A 19204-nucleotide genomic window follows, 5' to 3' on the forward strand; every position below is an offset into this window, starting at 1 on the left:
GTCCTCATGGATACTAGTCAGATTCATTTCTGCTGAGTCATTACAGGGAATCCTGCAACCTGAGTTTTGAATACATGCCTGGCAGCTGTGATGATCAGCCAGGTATGGGAGGCGCCTGTTAGATGAAATGGCCCCTGCCCCCTCCCCTGGACAAAGCAGGAAAGGCTTTTCACTTCCTGAGCTTGGCAAGGTCACAGCAGACTGCTTTTCACAGCACAGGCTACCTGCTTTGCTGGCTGCCAACCCCCGAACAGCTGTGAGCTCTTAAGAACCGGAAATTGGGGATTAGGTTTCCAGCACCAACTCTGTCAGAAAAACGGCAAAAACGTGCATGCGTGCGCGCGCGCGCGCACAGGAACACAGAAAAACATAATCCCTTTAGAATCAGCCAGACCTGTGTTTAAACCCTGACCCTTCTACTTAACTACCTATATGACCCTGGGGCAGGTTACAGGATCCCTCTGAGCCTCAGTTTGCTCCCCCTTTAAATGGGATTATAGCACTTCCCAGGCCTACTGCAGGATTTGGGTAGAATCTTGTATCCAAATGTTTAGATACTGCCTAACTCAAAACAGGCGGCCCATTATAGCAGCTCAGACCTTTCTGACCTCCCTGCAGTGCCCCCGTGAGCTTGGGCACGCTCTGTCCCCTTTTGACCTTGGTTTCTCAGTCGTTTGATGAGGGTGAGTAACCATCCGAAGGGCCAGGGTGGGGCCGAGGCTGTTACTAGCTAAGATTACATTGTCCAGCCTGTGCCCAGTGTACTAACAGGAGCCCCGCCGCCCCCGTTTCCCACCCCCTACTCCGCCACTCCCCCGAGCCTTGGGCATGATGTGAACTCCCTGCAAAGTGAGTGTGGACCAGCTGAGGGAGAGAACAGCTTCCTGGGAAGGGATACTGCTAGAATCCTGCAGGTCTTTAGAGCGGTCCTTCCTTGCCCCCTTCAGGTGCGGGTCCCGGTCCCTCGAACTTGGCGGATGGAGGCGGGCGCGCGCCCCCGCGCGGGCAGGAAAGCTCCAGCCCCAGCAGAGGGCGGAGCTGCCGCCCAGGTGGGGCAGGTGGGGAGCCTGGGCTCAGGTGTGTTCTCGGGCAGGGGAAGCGATTGCTCTCTGGCCGGCGCAGGCGGAGTAAAACGGACCCTTGGCCTCAGGATCCAGCTCTGGGAAGCTGGCTTTGTCTCTCAGACGCTGCCTCGGAGGAAGGCCATGGAAGGGGTAAGACGCGTGCTTTCGGTTGTGGTTTTCTGTGGGTCGTTACTGGCTGGTCGACTCCCAGGAGAGCGAGTGGGATAAGGCTGAGCGCGCACCCCGCCCCCTGGAGAGGAAAGCACACGCAGCGTTAGTGCCGCCCAGCTCTCACTGTCCTGGCAGGTGGGATGGAAGAGGTGTGTGTACCTATCCTGTGCCACCTCGGAGGGTGAGAGGACAGAGGTTCTCAGGACAGGTGGCCTGTAGGACCCTGGCTCTAACCCAGCCTGCTGGGCTTCTAACCTATGCTCCTTCCCCCAGCCTGGGTGTAAGTGATTGTTGGCGTCTGTTTGCTTGCGTTTGTGGACTGTCCTGGTCCTCCCGAGATTAGTGGGGTGGGCTTCCTGGTGAGAGCGCAGGACTGCGGGGCCTCTTTTGTGGTTTGTGGCTTTCCTGTGGGTTCTGCTCCTTATTAGCTCTGTTGCCTGGAGCCAGTAAGTTCATCTTCCTAAGCCTCCGGGTTCCTCGCTGGTAAAATAGGATTACTGCTAGAATAACTAGTTCGTGAGATGATTGGAGGTGCTCGTAAAAAAAAAACAGAGATGACCCATGGGGACGTGCTCAGCACACAGCAGGTGGAATTCCCTTCTCCTTGGATGGCCATGTGCTGTTTGCCCAGTTGGAGAATTTCTCTGCCTGACTGACTATATTTTCCTCCTCGAATTCTCCACCTCCTCCCTCCCCCTCTTCACTAAGTCACTTTCTTTTTAAGGAGGCAGGCAGCCGTGGGTTTCGCCTCTGTCTTTATTATACATTTGGAGTCAAGTCTCTTTATCCTGTGAATCCTGTGGCTTCCTTCCCAGAGGTTGGCTTAAACTGGGACAGAGGATTCATTTTAGCGGGCACCCAGCAGGAGAAACTCCCCTTTGTCCCAGGGCAGGAGACATGTATCTGTGGCCAACTAGCTGGTATTGGAAAAGAGTGGGCAAAAGCACGCTGATGTGGTGGTATTTCTACTCTCTTCCCCGCCTGTGAATGCTCTCTTCCTCCCCTTGCCCTGTGCTTTAGCAACTTCTGAGAGGCTCCTCTTTGATGGAAAAATGTCAGGCTGAATAGATCTAGTGTGGTTGTGAGACAAAGAGACTGATTTTATAGGGTGCCCTCTCTGATGTGCCAGGATATGCGTTGGCATCCACAATTTCAGTTTATCCACATGACAGCACAGTGAGGTTGATGCCATCCGCCCTGTTCTTGTAGGGAGGAAACCGAGGGAATGACGTCAGTTGGTCAATATCACACAGCTGGGGAGTCGAAGGGCTGGAGCCAGGGCTTTGATTTGTCAATAATAGATACTGAGTGCCAACTACAAGCCAGACATGGCTAGCAAGGACGACAACAGGAAAACAGGTAGAATGTTAGGCAATTTAAGAGAAAAAATGTGCCAAAGGGCAAGTTAGCTCTGAACATTTTTATGGGATAAGATACTGTGGTTATGGGATACTGGTGTGGTTATGCAACTTTTTCTGCTCAGAGAAAGAAGAAAAAAAAAGATCAAAAGAGAAATAGGGGTTATTTCTCATTGTAAAAGGATTCTGTTTTATTTTTTTAAGTCAACAGAATAACCACTGCGTATGTGTATATTGAGCACCTGCATTGTGTTGTCAGGGCCTGTTTCAAGAGCCGCTGATACAGCAGTGAGCCAGTCATATAAGCCTGCTTTTATGAAACTTATATTCTAGGAGATCCCCCTGTGGCACAGCAGGATCCACGGTGTCTCTGGAGTGCCAGGACACAGGTTCGATCCCTAGCCTGGCAAAGTGGGTTAACAATCCAGTGTTGCTGCTACTTCAGTGTAGGTTGCAGTTGTGGCTCCGATCTGATCCCTAGCTTGGGAACTGCATATGCCTGGGGGTGGCAAAAAACAAATAAAATAACTTCTATTCTAGTAGAGAGGCCACATAAACCCACAGCCTTATTTGGTGAAATGGCAGTGAGTGCAGTGTGGAACCACATAGTAAGGAAGCATTTAAGGAGGGTGAGGCAGCAGGAAAGGATGCTGTTTTAAATGGATAGTTGCAAGAAAGGCATCAATGCCAGGTGCCATTTGAACAGAAACTTGGAGACGAGGAACTTGGCCCTGTTGCTCTCCTAGGGAAGAATGGTCTGCAGAGAGATAACAGCAAAGGCCCTGGGGCAGAAGTTTTTCTGTGTTCAAGGGCCAGTAAAATGGCTGGTGCAGAGGAATCAAAGGAGAGCGTGGTCAGAGGTAGTGGCCAGGTCATGGAGGGTGCTGGGGGCCCTTGGAGGAATTTCAGGTTTGCCTTTGAGTGAGATGGAGAGCACCTGAGTGTCATGAGGGGCCAAAGAAGATGATGCAGCTTCCTTTTCAAAAGGATCACCTGGCTGTTGTTTGGAAATGAGATGATAGGGAGAGCAGGATTAGAAGCTGGCTGACCAGTTAGGAGGCTCTCAGCCGAATCTGAGCAAGAGAGCATGAGGGCCAGCACCAGAGTCTTCGTAGCAAAGGTGGCTAGAAATGGTCAGATTCTGGATATATAGTGAAGGTTTAACTTCAGCAGGATTCAGCAGCTTTCACTAATGGATTGAGCAAAAAGAAAATGAAAGAAAGAAAATGACTCCAGGGCGTGAAGCCGGAGCACCTGGGAGAGTGGAGTTGATGTTGAGTAAGATGATTTAAGGTGGGGTGGGTTTGCAAGGAGATCAGGGGTCAGTTTTAGACAAGGGAGTTTTAGGTTGAGGGGCTGAGTAGGCTGTTGGATATATTTGGGTTTAGAGTTGAAGGGAGAGGCCCAGGCAGGAAGTATGACTAAGATAATACAGCCTCATTGCCTAGCATAATGCTGGGTGCATGATGGTGTTGAGAATATTTTACTGGGGTGGTTTTTAGACTTGGGTATAGGAGTTCCCATAGTGACTCAGCGGAAATGAATCTGACTAGCATCCATGAGGGCACAGGTTCCATCCCTGGCCTTACTCAGTGTATTAAGGATCCATCATTCCTGTGACTGCAGCGTAAGCCAGCAGCTATAGCTCTGATTTGACCCCTAGCCTGGGAACTTTCATGTGCCTTGGGTGCAGCCCTAAAAAGACGAATAAATAAATAAACTTGGCTCCACATTCTCTGATGTTCCTTCCATCAAGAGGTGGTGTCTGCATTCCTTTCCCTTGAATCTGGGCAGAATTGTGACTGCTTTGGCCAATAGACTATGACACATGTGACAGTATGTGACCTCAGAGACTATGTAATAAAAGGACATGCAACTTCTATCTTGTTTGAGAGAATGTAACTCTTTTTTTTTTTTGAGGGGGAGGAGTCTAGGTATATTTTATTTTTACTTTTTAAAAAAGATATTTATTAGAATATAGTTGATTTACAATGTTGAGCCAGTTTCTGCTGTATATCAAAGTGATTCAGTCATATATATATACATTCCTTTTCTTATCTTCCATCATGGTCTATCCTAAGAAACTGTATATAGTTCCTTGTGCGTACATTAGGATCTCATTGCTTATCCATTCTAAATGTAATAGTTTGCACTACCTCACTTCCTCCCCCTTGGCAATTACAAGTTTGGAGAACCTCATCCTTGCAGCCCTCAGCCCCCACATAAAAGCTCTACAGAGACACTTCATGTAGGGGCTCTTATTGACAGCTAAGTCTAGCCTTCCAGCATCCCTGCAAGACAAGAACCAGGGCTCTCCAGGCCTGCCCCTCCACCACTGAGCTACCACTGGGCTAATTTCATCAATACCCTGTGGAACAGAAGAACCACCCAGCTGAGCCTCACCCAAATTCCTGTCCCACAAAACTGTGAGATATGGAAAAAAATGTTTATTGTTTTTTTTTTTTTTTTTTTTTTGGTCACACAGGATAATGGTATCTACCTCTTAGCAGTCAAATGAGTTTTATAGAAAGAGCTTAGGACACCTCAGTGAGCTCAAAGGGCAGGTAATTCTACAAACTAAAATAATACTATGTTACAGTAATAATAAGTATACCATTATATGTTGAACTGTATCCTTCCTCCATACGTCTGTATGTCGAAGTCCTAAACACCACTACCTCAGATGACATTATTTGGAAATAGGGTCTTTACCAAGGTAACCAAGTCAAAGTGAGGTCCTTAGGGCAAGAACAATCCAATATGACTGGTGTCCTTATAAAAGGGAGGGATGTGGAGGTGGAGATACACACCGAGGAGGGACAATGTGAAGATAAAAGAACACCTTGTGAACATGAAGACAGCCATTTACAGGCCAAAGAGAAAGACTTGGAATAGATCCTTCCCTCAGAAGGACTCAGCCCTGCTGACTTCTCTGTCTTGGACTTGCAGCCTCCAGAACCACAAAGTAACACATTTCTGTTGTTTGACTCACACAGTCTGGGGTACCTTTTGACCACAGGCCAAGCAAACTCTTACATGAACCTTATCAGGAAGTTAACAGAGAGAACGTATATAAATACCTGATGTCGTGCCCTTCCCCCACCAACCTGGAAAGGATGTTGTACCATGTTACTATTTTGACTTCTCACATAAAAAGACAGCTGTGCTGAGCTCTTTAGAGAAGAAATCTGATAGGTACTTATTAGCACCCAGCTTGGGAAGCAGAGTGACATGGTCTGGGGACTGTGGTCTGTACTCCTCTCTGATCATTGATTTTTGGGTTTGGTTTTTCTCATCTGTAAGAACCTAAAAGAGCAAACTCTTGGGGTGAAGTTTTCAAAAGTAATACCAACATTTTGTTAGGACATGCTAAATACAAGTTACACATAATTTGTTTCAGAGATAATTAAGCAATTTTGGATCAGAATATTGGAAAAAGTTAAAGTTTTACTTCTTACTTTTCACTCTTACTATTGTTTTCATCTTCCCTATTTTATAGATAAGGTAGAATCAGGATTCAAACTCAGACATATTTCACTCAGCATTCCCTTTCTTGATTCTTAGTTTGGTTCCTTTTTAGCATGATCACAGTGAGTAGTTTACTGGACAGGGATGTTTAGAAATGTTTAAACCAGAAGACCTGAATCTGAGCCTGGGTCTGCCATCCAAACAACTTGCTCTGTGGCCTTGAACACGCCACTTAACTTCTCTGAGATTCAGCAGTCTTATCTCTGTGTGTCTAACAATACCTATTTGATATTTTGTCCATGAGAATCATCTATGGTAATGTATTTGAAAGTACTGTTGAAAGGATAAAATTCCAAAAATATTCAGAGTTGTTGATATCACAATTTCCTAATCCAAAATTTGAACAGAGAAGGCAATAGAATTCAGAGCCCTAAACTCTCCACTTTCTGTGAACCAGCCAAGAGCTCATCTCAAAGATCAGTGTATGGTCTTAGGTAAGAAAAAGGAAGTCGTCCTTGGGAGAGGCTTTTACAATTTGAAGTCGATATACAAAAACCAAGCAGTATTACCATTTAAACTTTTAAAAAAATCCATGCACCCTTTTAAAAAATCACCCCAAAGTCTCTTGTGCATTTTGTTTTTCATCCAGTGCTATTTCTGAGTACATGCTTAGGAGCTTTCCCCCAAGCTGTGGTACCCAGAGAAGGGCACTGATTGGAAGTCAGAGGATGGCAGTCTGAATTTAGTCTCAGCCACTCAGGCCTGTGTGCACTGAGGCCAGTGGTTCACCTGCAGGGGTTGGGGGAAGGGGGTCAGTCTCCTTACTAACAAGGATTAAATGAATGAGATGACATATCGAAAAAAGCAGCTAGCATCAAAAATATCCATGGACTCTTAGTCTAACCTGCTAGCCACTTTTGAGCTGGGTGGTGAGACGGTAGGAAGAATTTAAGAAGTTTCTGCCTCATTCTGATCTACATGTTGTGGGCATGGGACCCTAATGCCTGGCTCTGTAATTTTTAGAAACAGATGAATTACTAGTAGATGTGCTTAACCAGCTCTGTGCTCTGTACTCACCTGGATGCTCACCCCTGTGCCTTGCTTAGTGACTACTTTATTGACCAATGTCCCAGGAAGGGTAAAATATGATGTTGGTGAGGACCCACTCTCTGGTGGTCCCTACACCTGGGTGTACTATTTCATTCAAGTCTCACAAGTCGTCTGAGAGAAATATCATCCCCATTTTGCAGATGAGGAAATGGAAGTTCTTTGGGGTGACATGGTTTTGCTGTTGTCGTGATTAACAGCAGCAGCAGCAGCTAACACTGAGCACATATATACATCAGGCCTGACTCTAAATGCTAGATATGTATTAACTCACAGCTGCTCCAGAATAGGCAAGATCATTAGGCAGGTAGACACTCCCATGGAGAGGCCCAGAGAGGCTAAACAATTTCTGAAAGTCCCACAGCCAGTCAGAGATGACACTGGGATTCAAACCAAGAAGCAGAAAGTTTAAAGAATACATTCTGTAAGAGTTCCCCTCTCCCAGAAACTCTAAAATAGTGGTATCAGGCTGTCAAAAGTACAGAGCTAGCTGAAAAAGGAGAGATATCCCAACACAGCAACGCCTTGAAACCCAAGGACATGACTAGTGTTTATTTCTACTTGGAAAAACATATACAACCCCAGAGAAAATGGCATAGACAAAAACATTCTTTCTGTTCCTTATGTCTCTCTTTCAGAAAAGATCTCTCATCCTAGCATGCATTCACAATGAAAAACAGTAATAAATTTCCCAGCAAAAAAAAAAGAGCCTGGCAACACCCTTCGCTCAAAAAGTTGTTTCCAAATAGATCTGCAACTCTTTTGAGTTCTTTGCAATTAACTCCTTAAAATATCAGTGGGTGAAGGCCTTATTCTTTGCTTCATGGGATATAAATCTCCCACATCTTCACTGGTGCTGAAGAGAGATTTATATTGACTTTAGCATCACAGGATTGATTTAAGAGAGCATATTCAACTTTCAGACTCACTTTTGGGGACATTTCCTGTGCTCTCCCCTAACCCAGGAGTGCAGTGTGGAGCTGGAGCTATAAGGGATGAGAAGGAATGCCACACTGCCCTCTCATGCCATCAGCACTGGGGGAGAGAGGGCTGCATCTACCCAAGGAGGCAGTGTAGTACACATTAGGAGCTTGGGCAGGGCTCCAAAGGTTCCAGTTTAAGCTCTACCCCTTGCAACATTAACTCCATGAACCTCAGTTTTTTAAAATCTGAAATATTGGAATAATACTAGATAATATCTTATTTAATATCTTAAATAATATCTTATTTAAACTGTTTAAAGATTTACATGAAATGTCTTTCTCTGCTTCAGTTCTCCCACCTGAAAATTTTAGGAAAACTATCGTTTGAAGAACAGGTCTTGGCCTTGACGGGAAATCTATGTGACTTTGGGCAAGCCTTCAGAGTCTTCATCTGTAAAAGAATGATGAGGACTCTTCATCAGAGTCTTCCATTACCCCTCTGAGTGCTGATATTTGAAGGATTTATACCTAACATCAAAAGAGACTGTCTGGTCTATGGAGCGGTTAAAAAGATGAGTGATGGTTATTTTATTTTTTGGTAAACCCACTGTTATATTCCAGGTAGAATCTGATTCACAACTTAATGTCTCCATGTTTCTTTCTCAGCTCCTCTGGCTACTGAACTCAATGTAGTCAGTCCTGTGAGCCTCTAAGAGCTTCAGATCAAACATTTGGTTCAAATTCTGCCTCCATGACTTTCAAGCCATGTGTTGAGAGATTGACATCACTAGATGGTGGGTCCATCAGTGAGCATGAGGAGTAAAGCCGTCTCCAATTTATGCCTTATTACAGGTGTATGTGTGTTTGTGTGAGTGTGAGTGTGTGTGTGAGTACGCACTCCTGACGGTTAAAGCCACTGAGATTGAAGAGTCACTTTGTTAACAATAAAACCTAGATTATCCTGACTACTGTATACTCCAAAGTTTTATTTCAGAGCTTATATACTAGTTTCCTATTGCTGCTGTAACAAATTACCACAAACTTGGTGCCTTAAAGCCCCACCCATGGAGTTCCCATGGTGGCGCAGTGGTTGACGAATCCGACTAGGAACCATGAGGTTGCGGGTTCGGTCCCTGCCCTTGCTCAGTGGGTTGACGATCCGGCGTTGCCGTGAGCTGTGGTGTAGGTCGCAGATGCGGCTCGGATCCTGCATTGCTGTGGCTCTGGTGTAGGCTGGTGGCTCCAGCTCCGATTCGACTCCTAGCCTGGGAACCTCCATATGCTGCGGGAGCGGCCCAAAGAAATAGCAAAAAAAAGACAAAAAAAAAAAAATAAATAAAGCCCCACCCATTCACTCTTTCATAGTTCTGTGGTGTGGGGCCGGGGGCATAGATTTAAAATAGGTCTGTGGGGCTGTGCTCCTTTTGCAGGCTCTAGAGAAAAGTTGACTTCCTTGCCGTTTTCCTCTTAGAAGCCACCCACATGCGTTGGTCCATGGCCCCTTTCATCAGCTGAAAATTCAGCATCATAGCATCTTCTCTGACTGCTGCTTCCATCTTCGTTATTTTCTAAGACTCTGATTTTCCTCCTTTCCTCTTACAAGGGCCCCTATGATTATGTTTTACCCACCTGGATAATCCACGGCCATTTGCCCAGATGAATATAACTCAATCCCCTTCCTAAATCTTCTTTAACCATGTGAGATAACATAAGTCACAGGTTCTGAGGATTGGGGCATGGATCTCTTTGGGAAGGGATATTATTCAGCCTATCACAGCCCTAGCCTATCCTGACCATCACTCATGCCAGTTTTTTTTTTTTTTCAGAGCATATGTCATGGCTTTTTTTTTTTTTAATGTTTATTGAAGTGTGGTTGATTTACAATGTTTTATAAGTTTCAGGCATATAGTAAAGTGATTCAATTATACATATGTATAAATATATATATTCTAGGAGTTCCTGTCATGGCGCAGTGGTTAATGGATCTGACTAGGAACCATGAGGTTTCAGGTTCAATCCCTGGCCTTGCTCGGTGGGTTAAGGATCTGACATTGCCATGAGCTGTGGTATAGGTCGCAGACGTGGCTTGGATCCTGCATTGCTGTAGCTGTGGTGTAGGCCGGCGGTTCCCTAGCCTGGGAACCTCCATATGCCGTGGGAGCGGCCCTAGAAAAGGCAAAAAGACACACACACACAAAATGTATATATATATACATATATATATATATTCTTTTTCTACATTCCCTTCCATTATAGGTTATTACAAGATACTGAGTATAATTCCCTGTGCTATGCACTAGGTTGTTGTTGATTACTTTATATATAGTAGTATGTATATTTTAATCCCAATCTCCGCATTTATTCCTCTCTCCCACTCACCATAGAAAATTTGGTTTTTTATGTCTGCGAGTCTATTTCTGTTTTGTAAATAAGCTCACTTGTATCCTTTTTTAATTCCACATATAAGTGATACCATATGATTTTTTTTTTTTTTTTTGTCTTTATAGGGCTGCACCTGCAGCATGTGGAGGTTTCCAGGCTAGGGGTCTAATTGGAGCTATTGCTGCCGGCCTACGCCAGAGCCACAGCAATGCCAGATCCGAGCCACGCCTGCGACCTACACCACAGCTCATGGCAATGCTGGATCCTTAACTCACTGAGCAAGGCCAGGGATCAAACCTGCAACCTCATGGTTCCCAGTTGGATTTGTTTCCACTGTGCCATGATGGGAACTCTGATACTTGTCTTTCTCTGTCTGGCTTACTTCACCTAGTATGATAATCTCTAGGTCTATCCATATTGCTGAAAACGGCAAAATTCCATTCTTTTTAATGGCTGAGTAATATTCCATTATGTGTATGTACCACATCTTCTTAATCCATTCATCTGTCAGTGGACACTTAGTTTGCCTCCAAGTCTTGGGTATTGTTAATAGTGCTGCTATGAATATCTGGGTGCATGTATCTTTTCAAGTTAATTTTTTCTCCAGATAGAGGCCCAGGAGTGGGATGCAAGATCACATGATAGCTCTATTTTTAGTTTTTTAAGTGAAAACCATACTGTTTTTCACAGTGGTTGAACCAATTTACATTCCTACCAGCAGTGTGGGAGGGTTCCCTTTTTTCCACACCCTGTCCAGCATTTATCATTTATAGACTTTTTGATGATGGCTATTCTGACTAGAGTGAAGTGATACCTTATTGTAGTTTTAATTTGCATTTCTCTATTATCAGTGTTGAGCATCTTTTCATGTGCCTTTTGGTGACCTGTATGTTTTTGGAGAAATGTCTGTTTAGATCTGCCCATTTTTAAATTTGTTTATTTGATACTGAGCTATATGAGTGTTTGTATATTTTGGAGATTAGTTCCTTGTCAATCACATTGTTTGCAAATATTTTCTCCCATCCTATGAGCTGTCTTTTCATTTTGTTTATATTTCCTTTGCTGTGCAATAACTTTTAAGTGGGTCCCCTTTGTTTATTTTTGTTTTTATTTTCATTACTCTAGAAGGTGGATTCAAAAAGATATTGCTGCAATTTATGTCAAAGTGTTTTGCCTCTGTTTTCCTCTAAGAGTTTTATAGTATCTGGCCTTACACTTAGGTTTTTAATCCATTTTGAGTTTATTTTTGTGGATGGTATTAGAGAATATTCTAATTTCATTCTTTTACATGTAGTTGTTCAGTCTCCCCAGCACCATTTACTAAAGAGACTGTCTTTTCTCCATTGTACATTCTTGCCTCCTTTGCTGCAGATTAATTGACAGTAGGCCCCTGTGAGTAATATTCCCTTCGGAGCTTTCTATCCCATTCCATTAATCTATATTTCTGTTTTTGTGCCAGTCCTTACTGTTTTGATGACTTTAGCTTTTTAGTATGGTCTGAAGTCAGAGAGCCTGATTCCTCTAGCTCTGTTTTTCTTTCTCAGCATTGCTTTGGCTATTGAGGTCTTTTGTGTTTCTTTATATAAGAATTTCAAAATTTTTGTTCTAGTTCTGTGAAAAATGTCATTGGTAACTTGACAGGGATTGCATTGACTCTGTAGATTGCCTTGGGAGTATAATCATTTTGACACTATTGATCCTTCTAATTTAAGAACATGGTATATCTTTCTACTTATTTGCGTCATTTTCAATTTCGATTTCTTTCATCAGCATCTTGTATTGTTCAGAGAACAAATCTTTTGCACCTTTAGGTAAGTTAATATTCCTAGGTATTTTATTATTTTTGATGCAGTGGTATATAGGGTTTTTTCCTTAATTTATCTTTATGATTTGTTGTTAGTATATAGAAATGCAACAGATTTCTGTGTACTAATTTTGTATCCTGAAACTTTACCAAATTCACTGATGAACTCTAGTAGTTTTCTGAGAGCATCTTTAGGATTTTCTAGGTATAGTATCATGTCATTTGCAAACAGTGACAGTTTTACTTCTTCTTTTCCAATTTGGTATCCTTTTATTTCTTTTTCTTATCTGATTTCTGTGGCTAGGACTTCTAAAACTACATTGAATAAAAGTGGTGAGAGTAGATATCCTTGTCTTATTCCTGATCTTAGAGGAAATGCTTTCAGCTTTTCACCATTGAGTATGATGTTATCTGTGGGTTTGTCATAAAATAAAACACAATTTAGATCTTCCTCAAGTTGCTCGGAGTTTAATAGGGAAGGTGTATAAAAATAACATAATTATAAGGTAACAATTGTAATGTGAACAATGACATTATGTTCAAGTAACTGAGGGAGCAGAGAGGAAGAATCTTTCATCTCCACCTGGGTGAGGTAGAAAAGCCTTTCCCAAGGGAGGTAATTTCTGATTTGGGTTTTAAAAGATGAAAAGTGTTCACCGGAAAATGGGGGTTGGGAGAAGGAAAGGCATTCCAGGGAATAGCATATATGAAGGAAGTGAGGGTGGAAACACCATCGTGTGTTTTGGGGCAAAGGGACAGGACAGAAGGGGAACATGGGGACTTGTATGCCTTTGCTGAACACTACATCCTCCACACAGCACTGGACAACTATGAGGGTGGAGAGTGTGTATGGACCAATGAGAAGCATACAACAGATACCGAATTAACCGGTCCTTTTCCTCTTCCTCAAGCTGCTTATGGTGTCAGAGGGTATGTGGTTAGGGAGCTGCTTAGTTTCAAAATTTCAGATGGAGCTTCATATAATCATTATAATAAGTCCTTCTTTAAGCCATTCCTCTTCTTTTTACCCCAGCCCCCCATGACACTTATTCATCTGTTCATTAATTTAGTATGTATTTTTGAGTATCCACCACATGGTAGGTGCTGTGTTGGACACTGAGATCTCAAGCTAATTGCTGCTTCTCTTTGGTAAGCCAATTCCAAGAGTTAAATTTTCTTTTTATCTGGAAAATCCTTTTGTATCAGATCTATGGCATTTATACATATTGAAAGATAATGTCTTAAATCTGTGTTGCATTATTTTTTATTTTATTCAAAATGTCCTTGTAATTCATTTTATTTGATGTCTATAGGAACTTTGTGAGGCAGACGGGATAAATACAATTATTTACATTTTAAGTATAACCCAAAAAATGAGATTTTTATATCTTCCGTTGGTTAATAAGTGTTTTAGCTAACTTCCTCAAGCCAAGATAAGTTGTATGAGAAATATTTTATATATGGTTGAATGAGATTATGGTCAACAAATTCCATTTATGCATGTTCATTTAGTTAGCATAAATTTATTAACTGTTTACTGTATGATTCAGAACAAGTTAAACTTGGGAGTTTCTAATCCTTACCACAAACTTTCAAAAACAAGGTACCTCATTTTATAGATGAACAAATTGAGGCTCTGATCACAGAGTGACATAGATATTCAGCCCTGGAATGATGCCAATATTATTTCTATATTCATTTTGGCCACAATGAGTCAAAAGCTTACACATTCTTCATGAGGACTCAAGGTGATACACCTTAAAAAATAAGCTAGATCACATCCCTCCTAGTTCTTGTATTTCTTCTCTTAAAGTTAAGCAATTACCAGTGATTACTTTTTCTTTGTCAGCATCATCTGTTTATTAAAGCCTTATTATTTCCTCTTGTCTATTCACACAAAGAAAAAAAAATCTGCTAATGTTTCACTAAGCTCTGCATTCTTCTCCTTCTGCCCTTCAGTTATTCTGCCTGTTTATCTCAAGCTAGTGTCTCTAGACTGAGTGACAAAGTCTGGCCCAGTGCCCAGGAGATCAATACAAGGCCATCTCTATCTAGTTGGCTTTGTCATTTTGTTCTTGTTGGAGTCCCCTTTAGTGTTTCCTGATTTAGCTGACAGTAAACTAGAGCAGCCTTTAGGAGGGAGCACAAAATGGGCATGTGGGCTGAGCCTAAGTAAAGCCAAACAGTCTGAAAGGTGGGTCCTGTGTTGCTGTCCATTTTTCTGAAGTAGCTTTGCTGGCTGGGCTGGGGCACTCATGGGAACAGAGAGGGGATTGGAGAGAAGAGGACAACTTTGCATGGTGATTTCACAAAGTGAGTAGAAGCAAGGAGTAGACTGGAGCGAAACCTCCGAGAAAATCCATGGATACTTCAGGTCAGTGAGTGCAGAAGAGAGAGATCAAAAAGAAAGCATTGTTGGAAACTAACTTGCTGCCCATCAGAATGGGTACAGCTTTCCCATCTGAAACCACCAGGCCAGTTAGTTCTGTACATATTTCTTGAGCATGTACCCTTTGCCACAGATAATTACTTCATCATTGTCAAAATCATCACGATAACCATCATCCCCATCACTGCCCTCCTCCTCTTCCTCAGCCTCATTCTCTTTATCCACATCACAACTCTTCTCATCAGAATGTCATGACCGAAGGCCTCCTTTGTGCCAGGCACCAGGCCAGCGTCGATGGCAGTTCTTTGACGTGAATGGTTGTATCTTCAGTTTACTCCTCTGGAAACAGAGAAGAGAGAACTGAAATAGCTTTGTCAAAGTGACAGAGCCAGAATTCAGAGATTGGGTTTTAACCTCAGACTTTCAACCCCAGAGCCCACGTGCTTAACCCTATTTTTGCACTTAATTAAGGCAGCTCTAAGTCTAGGAAGGCAGGGGAAAATGTAGAAGATGATAACAGTGTAATAGACACTGTAATTGAGAGAAGGACAAGGTGTCTGGGAGCAGAGAGGAGTCAGCACTCAGCATACTTGGTGGAAGACTCCCTGAGGGAGTTGCAATGGAGCCGAGTTGAGCAATACACGTTTCAGACAAGAAAAAGGCAGAAGCGCGTTCCCGGCAGAGGATGAAATGTGTGTAAAATGTGGAGGCATTTATCCTTTAACAAATATTCACTGTCTTCTCTGCTTCAGGCACTATGTTAGGAAACCCAAGGGTGACTTAGAAGGTGAGGAGTGTATCCAGTGGGATGTATGTCCTAGAGGAGCTAAGTCTGGACACTTCAAGAACAATAACTTAGAGGGAGAAATGATAGTAATACCATGTATTACGATCTATTATGACTTTTCACAGGCCTGGAACACTACCTAGGACATAATAGGCACCTGGCTAGGTGATGAATGACTGAATGAGTGACCTCTGTTCACCTTTAACACAATCCATTTGCTTGTAAGTTCCATAAGGACAGACAACATTGGTTCACCACCATCACTGCTTGTATCTGCAGCAGAGCCCCTGAGTTGCAGGTCGCTAGGGAACACTGTCCACAGAGAGTCTATGTGAATGGTCTGTGTGATCACAATGTGACAAATGCCCCTGGGGATGTGCAACGTGGAAACTTGGATTCCCATCTCCAGAGGATTCATGCTTGTTCATTGAATGAGCTAATGAAGAAGGCAGGCAGGAAGGAATAACAGAGATTACTGTTATTCAGCCTCTTAATCATGCAAGAGGCATGTTTGTTTCACAGGTGGGCAAGAGATATAACAAGCCTGCCTCCAAACACACATCCAGTGAGCCGAAGTGCCAAAAGACGAACCCAGGCCTCTCCTAATCAATGCTTTCCCACCATATTGCACAGTTTCTCTGCAAATCCATCAGTTCACGGTTTCCTCCAAGGAACCAAGGATGCTTCTTTCCTAGGAAACAGCTGGGTTGCAGTTTTCTTGGCCCCACACAGCTGGCGCCTTCCCAAGGCAAAGGAAATTGGGAGCTTGAGCTGGGAGCCTGATCAAGGATTGGTGTCTATCTAATTGCTTCTGTAAATCTCTCTCACAGGAGGCTCTGATTCACTGTTCTCTGGGTAAAGATGATCCTGAGGTTTAGTGAGTGGATTAGCAGAATACATACTTAGGAAGCACAAAGATTGCTGAGCATCATTTGTGGATAAAGAAATTTTGTCCCAGATAAAGGGCCTTACAAACACTCTGCAGCTGCATTTCTTGACTGTTTTCAGGCATAAATTGAAGCTACGGTAGTGTGTTAGAAAGAATTGGGGACCGAGGTCCGAAGGTCTAGGTCAGCCATTTATGAGCTCCTTGATCTTAGGCAAGTAACTTGGCCTTTCCAGTTTAGTCTCTTCATTTGTGAAATGAGTTAACCACTTCTGCAGCGTTGTGAAAGAGTAAACAAATAATATATGAAAATGAAAAGAATATGAGTTTGGGAATCAGACTTGATTGATTGATTGATTTTCTTTTTAGGGCTGCTTCTGTGGCATGTGGAAGTTATAGACTCAGAGCTGCAACTGCTGGCCTACACCACAGCCATAGCAACATAGGAGCTGCTGAGCTGCTTCTATGACCTATGCTACAGCTTATGGCAACACCAGATCCTTAACCCACTGAGCAAGGCTAGGAATTGAACCACATCCTTATGGATACTAGTCAGATTCTTAACCTGCTGAGCCACAATGGGATCTCACAGACTCGATTTTTAACTACAAATTTAATAATGACACAACCTTTGATATGAGCAATAATAATAATAGCCAGCATATATAGGAAATACGCTATGTACCAGGCATTGTGCTAAACACTTAAGAAGGAATAGCTAAATAAATAGGCAGCAACAGACTAAACAATATTATTGTTGCCATTTTATTGATGAGAACGGAGCTGATGAAGTTAAAAGTGTGACACTTCCTCACTGAGAACAAAAGGGTGGGCTCCAAGCACAGATTATCTGACTCCAAAGTCCACAACATAGTTTTTTTTTGTATAGTTGATTTACACTATTACATTAGGAGTTCCCGTCATGGCTCAGCAGTTAACAAGCCCAACTAGAAACCATGAGGATGTGGGTTTGATCCCTGGCCTTGCTCGGTGGGTTGAAGATCTGGCATTGCTGTGAGCTGCGGTGTAGGTCTCAGACACAGCTCGGGTCCTGAGTTGCTGTGGTGTAGGCTGGCAGCTGTAACTCCAATTCGGCCCCTAGCCTGGGAACTTCTATATGCCGAAGGTGCAGCCCTAAAAAGCAAAAAACAAAACAAAAACAATATTACATTAGTTTCAGGTGTACAGCATAGAGATTCAAATTTTTTTTTTGCAAATTATATTCCATTATGGGTTATTACAAAATGTTGGGAATAATCCCTTGTGCTCTACATAAATCCTTGTTGCTTATCTATTTTATATAGAGCAGTTTGTATCTGTTAATCTTACACCCTAATTTATCCCTTCCCCCTCCCCTTCCCTTTGGTAACCAGAACTTTGTTTTCTATGTCTGTGAGTTTGTTTACGTTTTGTATATGGATTCATTTGTGTCATTTTTAGATTCCATATATAAGTGATATATAATACTTGTCTTTCTCTGTCTGATTTATTTCACTAAGCATAATAATCTCTAGGTCCTTCATTTTTCTAGATGTATACCTAGGAGTGGGATTGCTGGATCCTATAGTAACTCTATTTTTAGTTTTTTCAGGAAACTTCATACTGTTCTCCATAGTGACTGCACTAATTTACATCCCCACCCGCAGCATAAGAGGGTTTGCTTTTCTCCACACCTTCTCCAGCATTTATTATTTGTAGACTTTTGGATGATAGCCAGTCTGACCCGTGTGAGGTGATACCTCATCATGGTTTTGATTTGCATTTCTCTAGTGATTAGTGATAATAACATGGTTTTCAGTCTCTAAGCCAAACTGTTTTCTCTCTCCAAACCTCAGTTTTCTTATCTTTAAAATGGGGATAACAAGACCTGTACAGCCTCATTGGTAGGAGAACTCGAGGTTAGATCTGGAAAGTACATGTTGTAGGAACCCAGCATGGCATGTGGCGTGGTGGCGGAGCCGTGGTGGCGGAGCCGAGGTGGTGAGGAGATGGAGATACCTGTGATGCTTGCGGGTACTGCAGATCTTCAAGATAACTTCCATGGCTATTATTAGAGAAGATTCTGAGTAGACAGAAAACCAGATAGCAGCTGCTTTCTCTTCTTTAAGAAAAAAAACAGACACAAAACGAAAACCTCCAACACCTATAAAATCTGTCCCCCATTGCATTTAGAATGGTCTCCCTTTGATTTCTTTTACTATTTCTTCGTGCAGCTGGGACTCTAATATGAAGAGCAAACCTAAGAAATAAAAATGGCCATGTTGCTACGGGGTTTACATCATGCGAGGTAGGGTGAAAGCCATGAAGGGGCTCAAAGAAGTTATTCAGCCCTTCTCTTTTCAGTGTTCAGTAAATTGCGCTTTAAATAAAACTGTCACTAGCCCAAAGGACACTGAGTAACTGTTCTGTCTGGGACACGAGAGGGCACTACGGAGAGCAGGAAGCACTTTTTAAATAAGGATTCTCTGTGGTGGATTTTTTTCCAACTTGCTGGAGGCCAGCTTCTAGTGAACTTTCCCTGTTCTTGCTCCATGTCGCAGTGCCAAACAGGCACAGGGAATGTAACGAGGATGCCAGGCCTGGGAGAGTTTAAGGGCTGGGCTGCTGGCAGAGATCATAAATTCTGACTTCAGCCCCTTAGCCTTGGATTATTAACCAAGCTGTACTTGAACCCCTCTGCTGGGAGCTTCATTTAGAATTAGGCCTCTGAGGATGTATGGCCCAATTTTTCCTCTGAGACCCTCACTCGTCCTACAGAATGCAGTTACAAGCAACGTTTTGATATCTTAAAGCAATCTCAAGCTCACTGTGTTTCTTCTGTTTTTTTGTTTTTGTTTTTGTTTTCCTGATTTCCTAAAAAAGGCA

General features: G+C 42.9%; 1 protein-coding gene across 9 annotated transcripts in view; it reads left to right on the forward strand.

The window, feature by feature from the left end:
* Window positions 1-272: 272 nt before the first annotated feature.
* The window catches only part of FYB2 (FYN binding protein 2), a 115184-nt gene continuing 96252 nt past the window's right edge, over window positions 273-19204 (forward strand). For 6 of the 9 annotated variants that reach the window (XR_014808204.1, XR_014808206.1, XR_014808207.1 and 3 more), the window contains exon 1: window positions 802-1214. Coding sequence is in view for 3 of the 9 variants with exons in the window: in XM_021096579.2 (XP_020952238.2) it covers window positions 978-1214 (237 nt within the window). In the remaining 6 variants the exon portion in view is untranslated. Of the gene's footprint in view, window positions 1215-19204 lie in introns of all 9 variants that reach the window. The other 3 variants (XM_021096578.2, XM_021096577.2, XR_014808205.1) reach the window with 3 other exon arrangements.

The sequence above is a fragment of the Sus scrofa genome, chromosome 6, assembly GCF_054392235.1.
Source record: "Sus scrofa isolate SSC_HxYL_T2T_F1_AM1 chromosome 6, Sscrofa_HxYL_maternal_Yorkshire_Landrace_v2.0, whole genome shotgun sequence".
Taxonomy (NCBI): Eukaryota; Metazoa; Chordata; class Mammalia; order Artiodactyla; family Suidae; genus Sus; species Sus scrofa.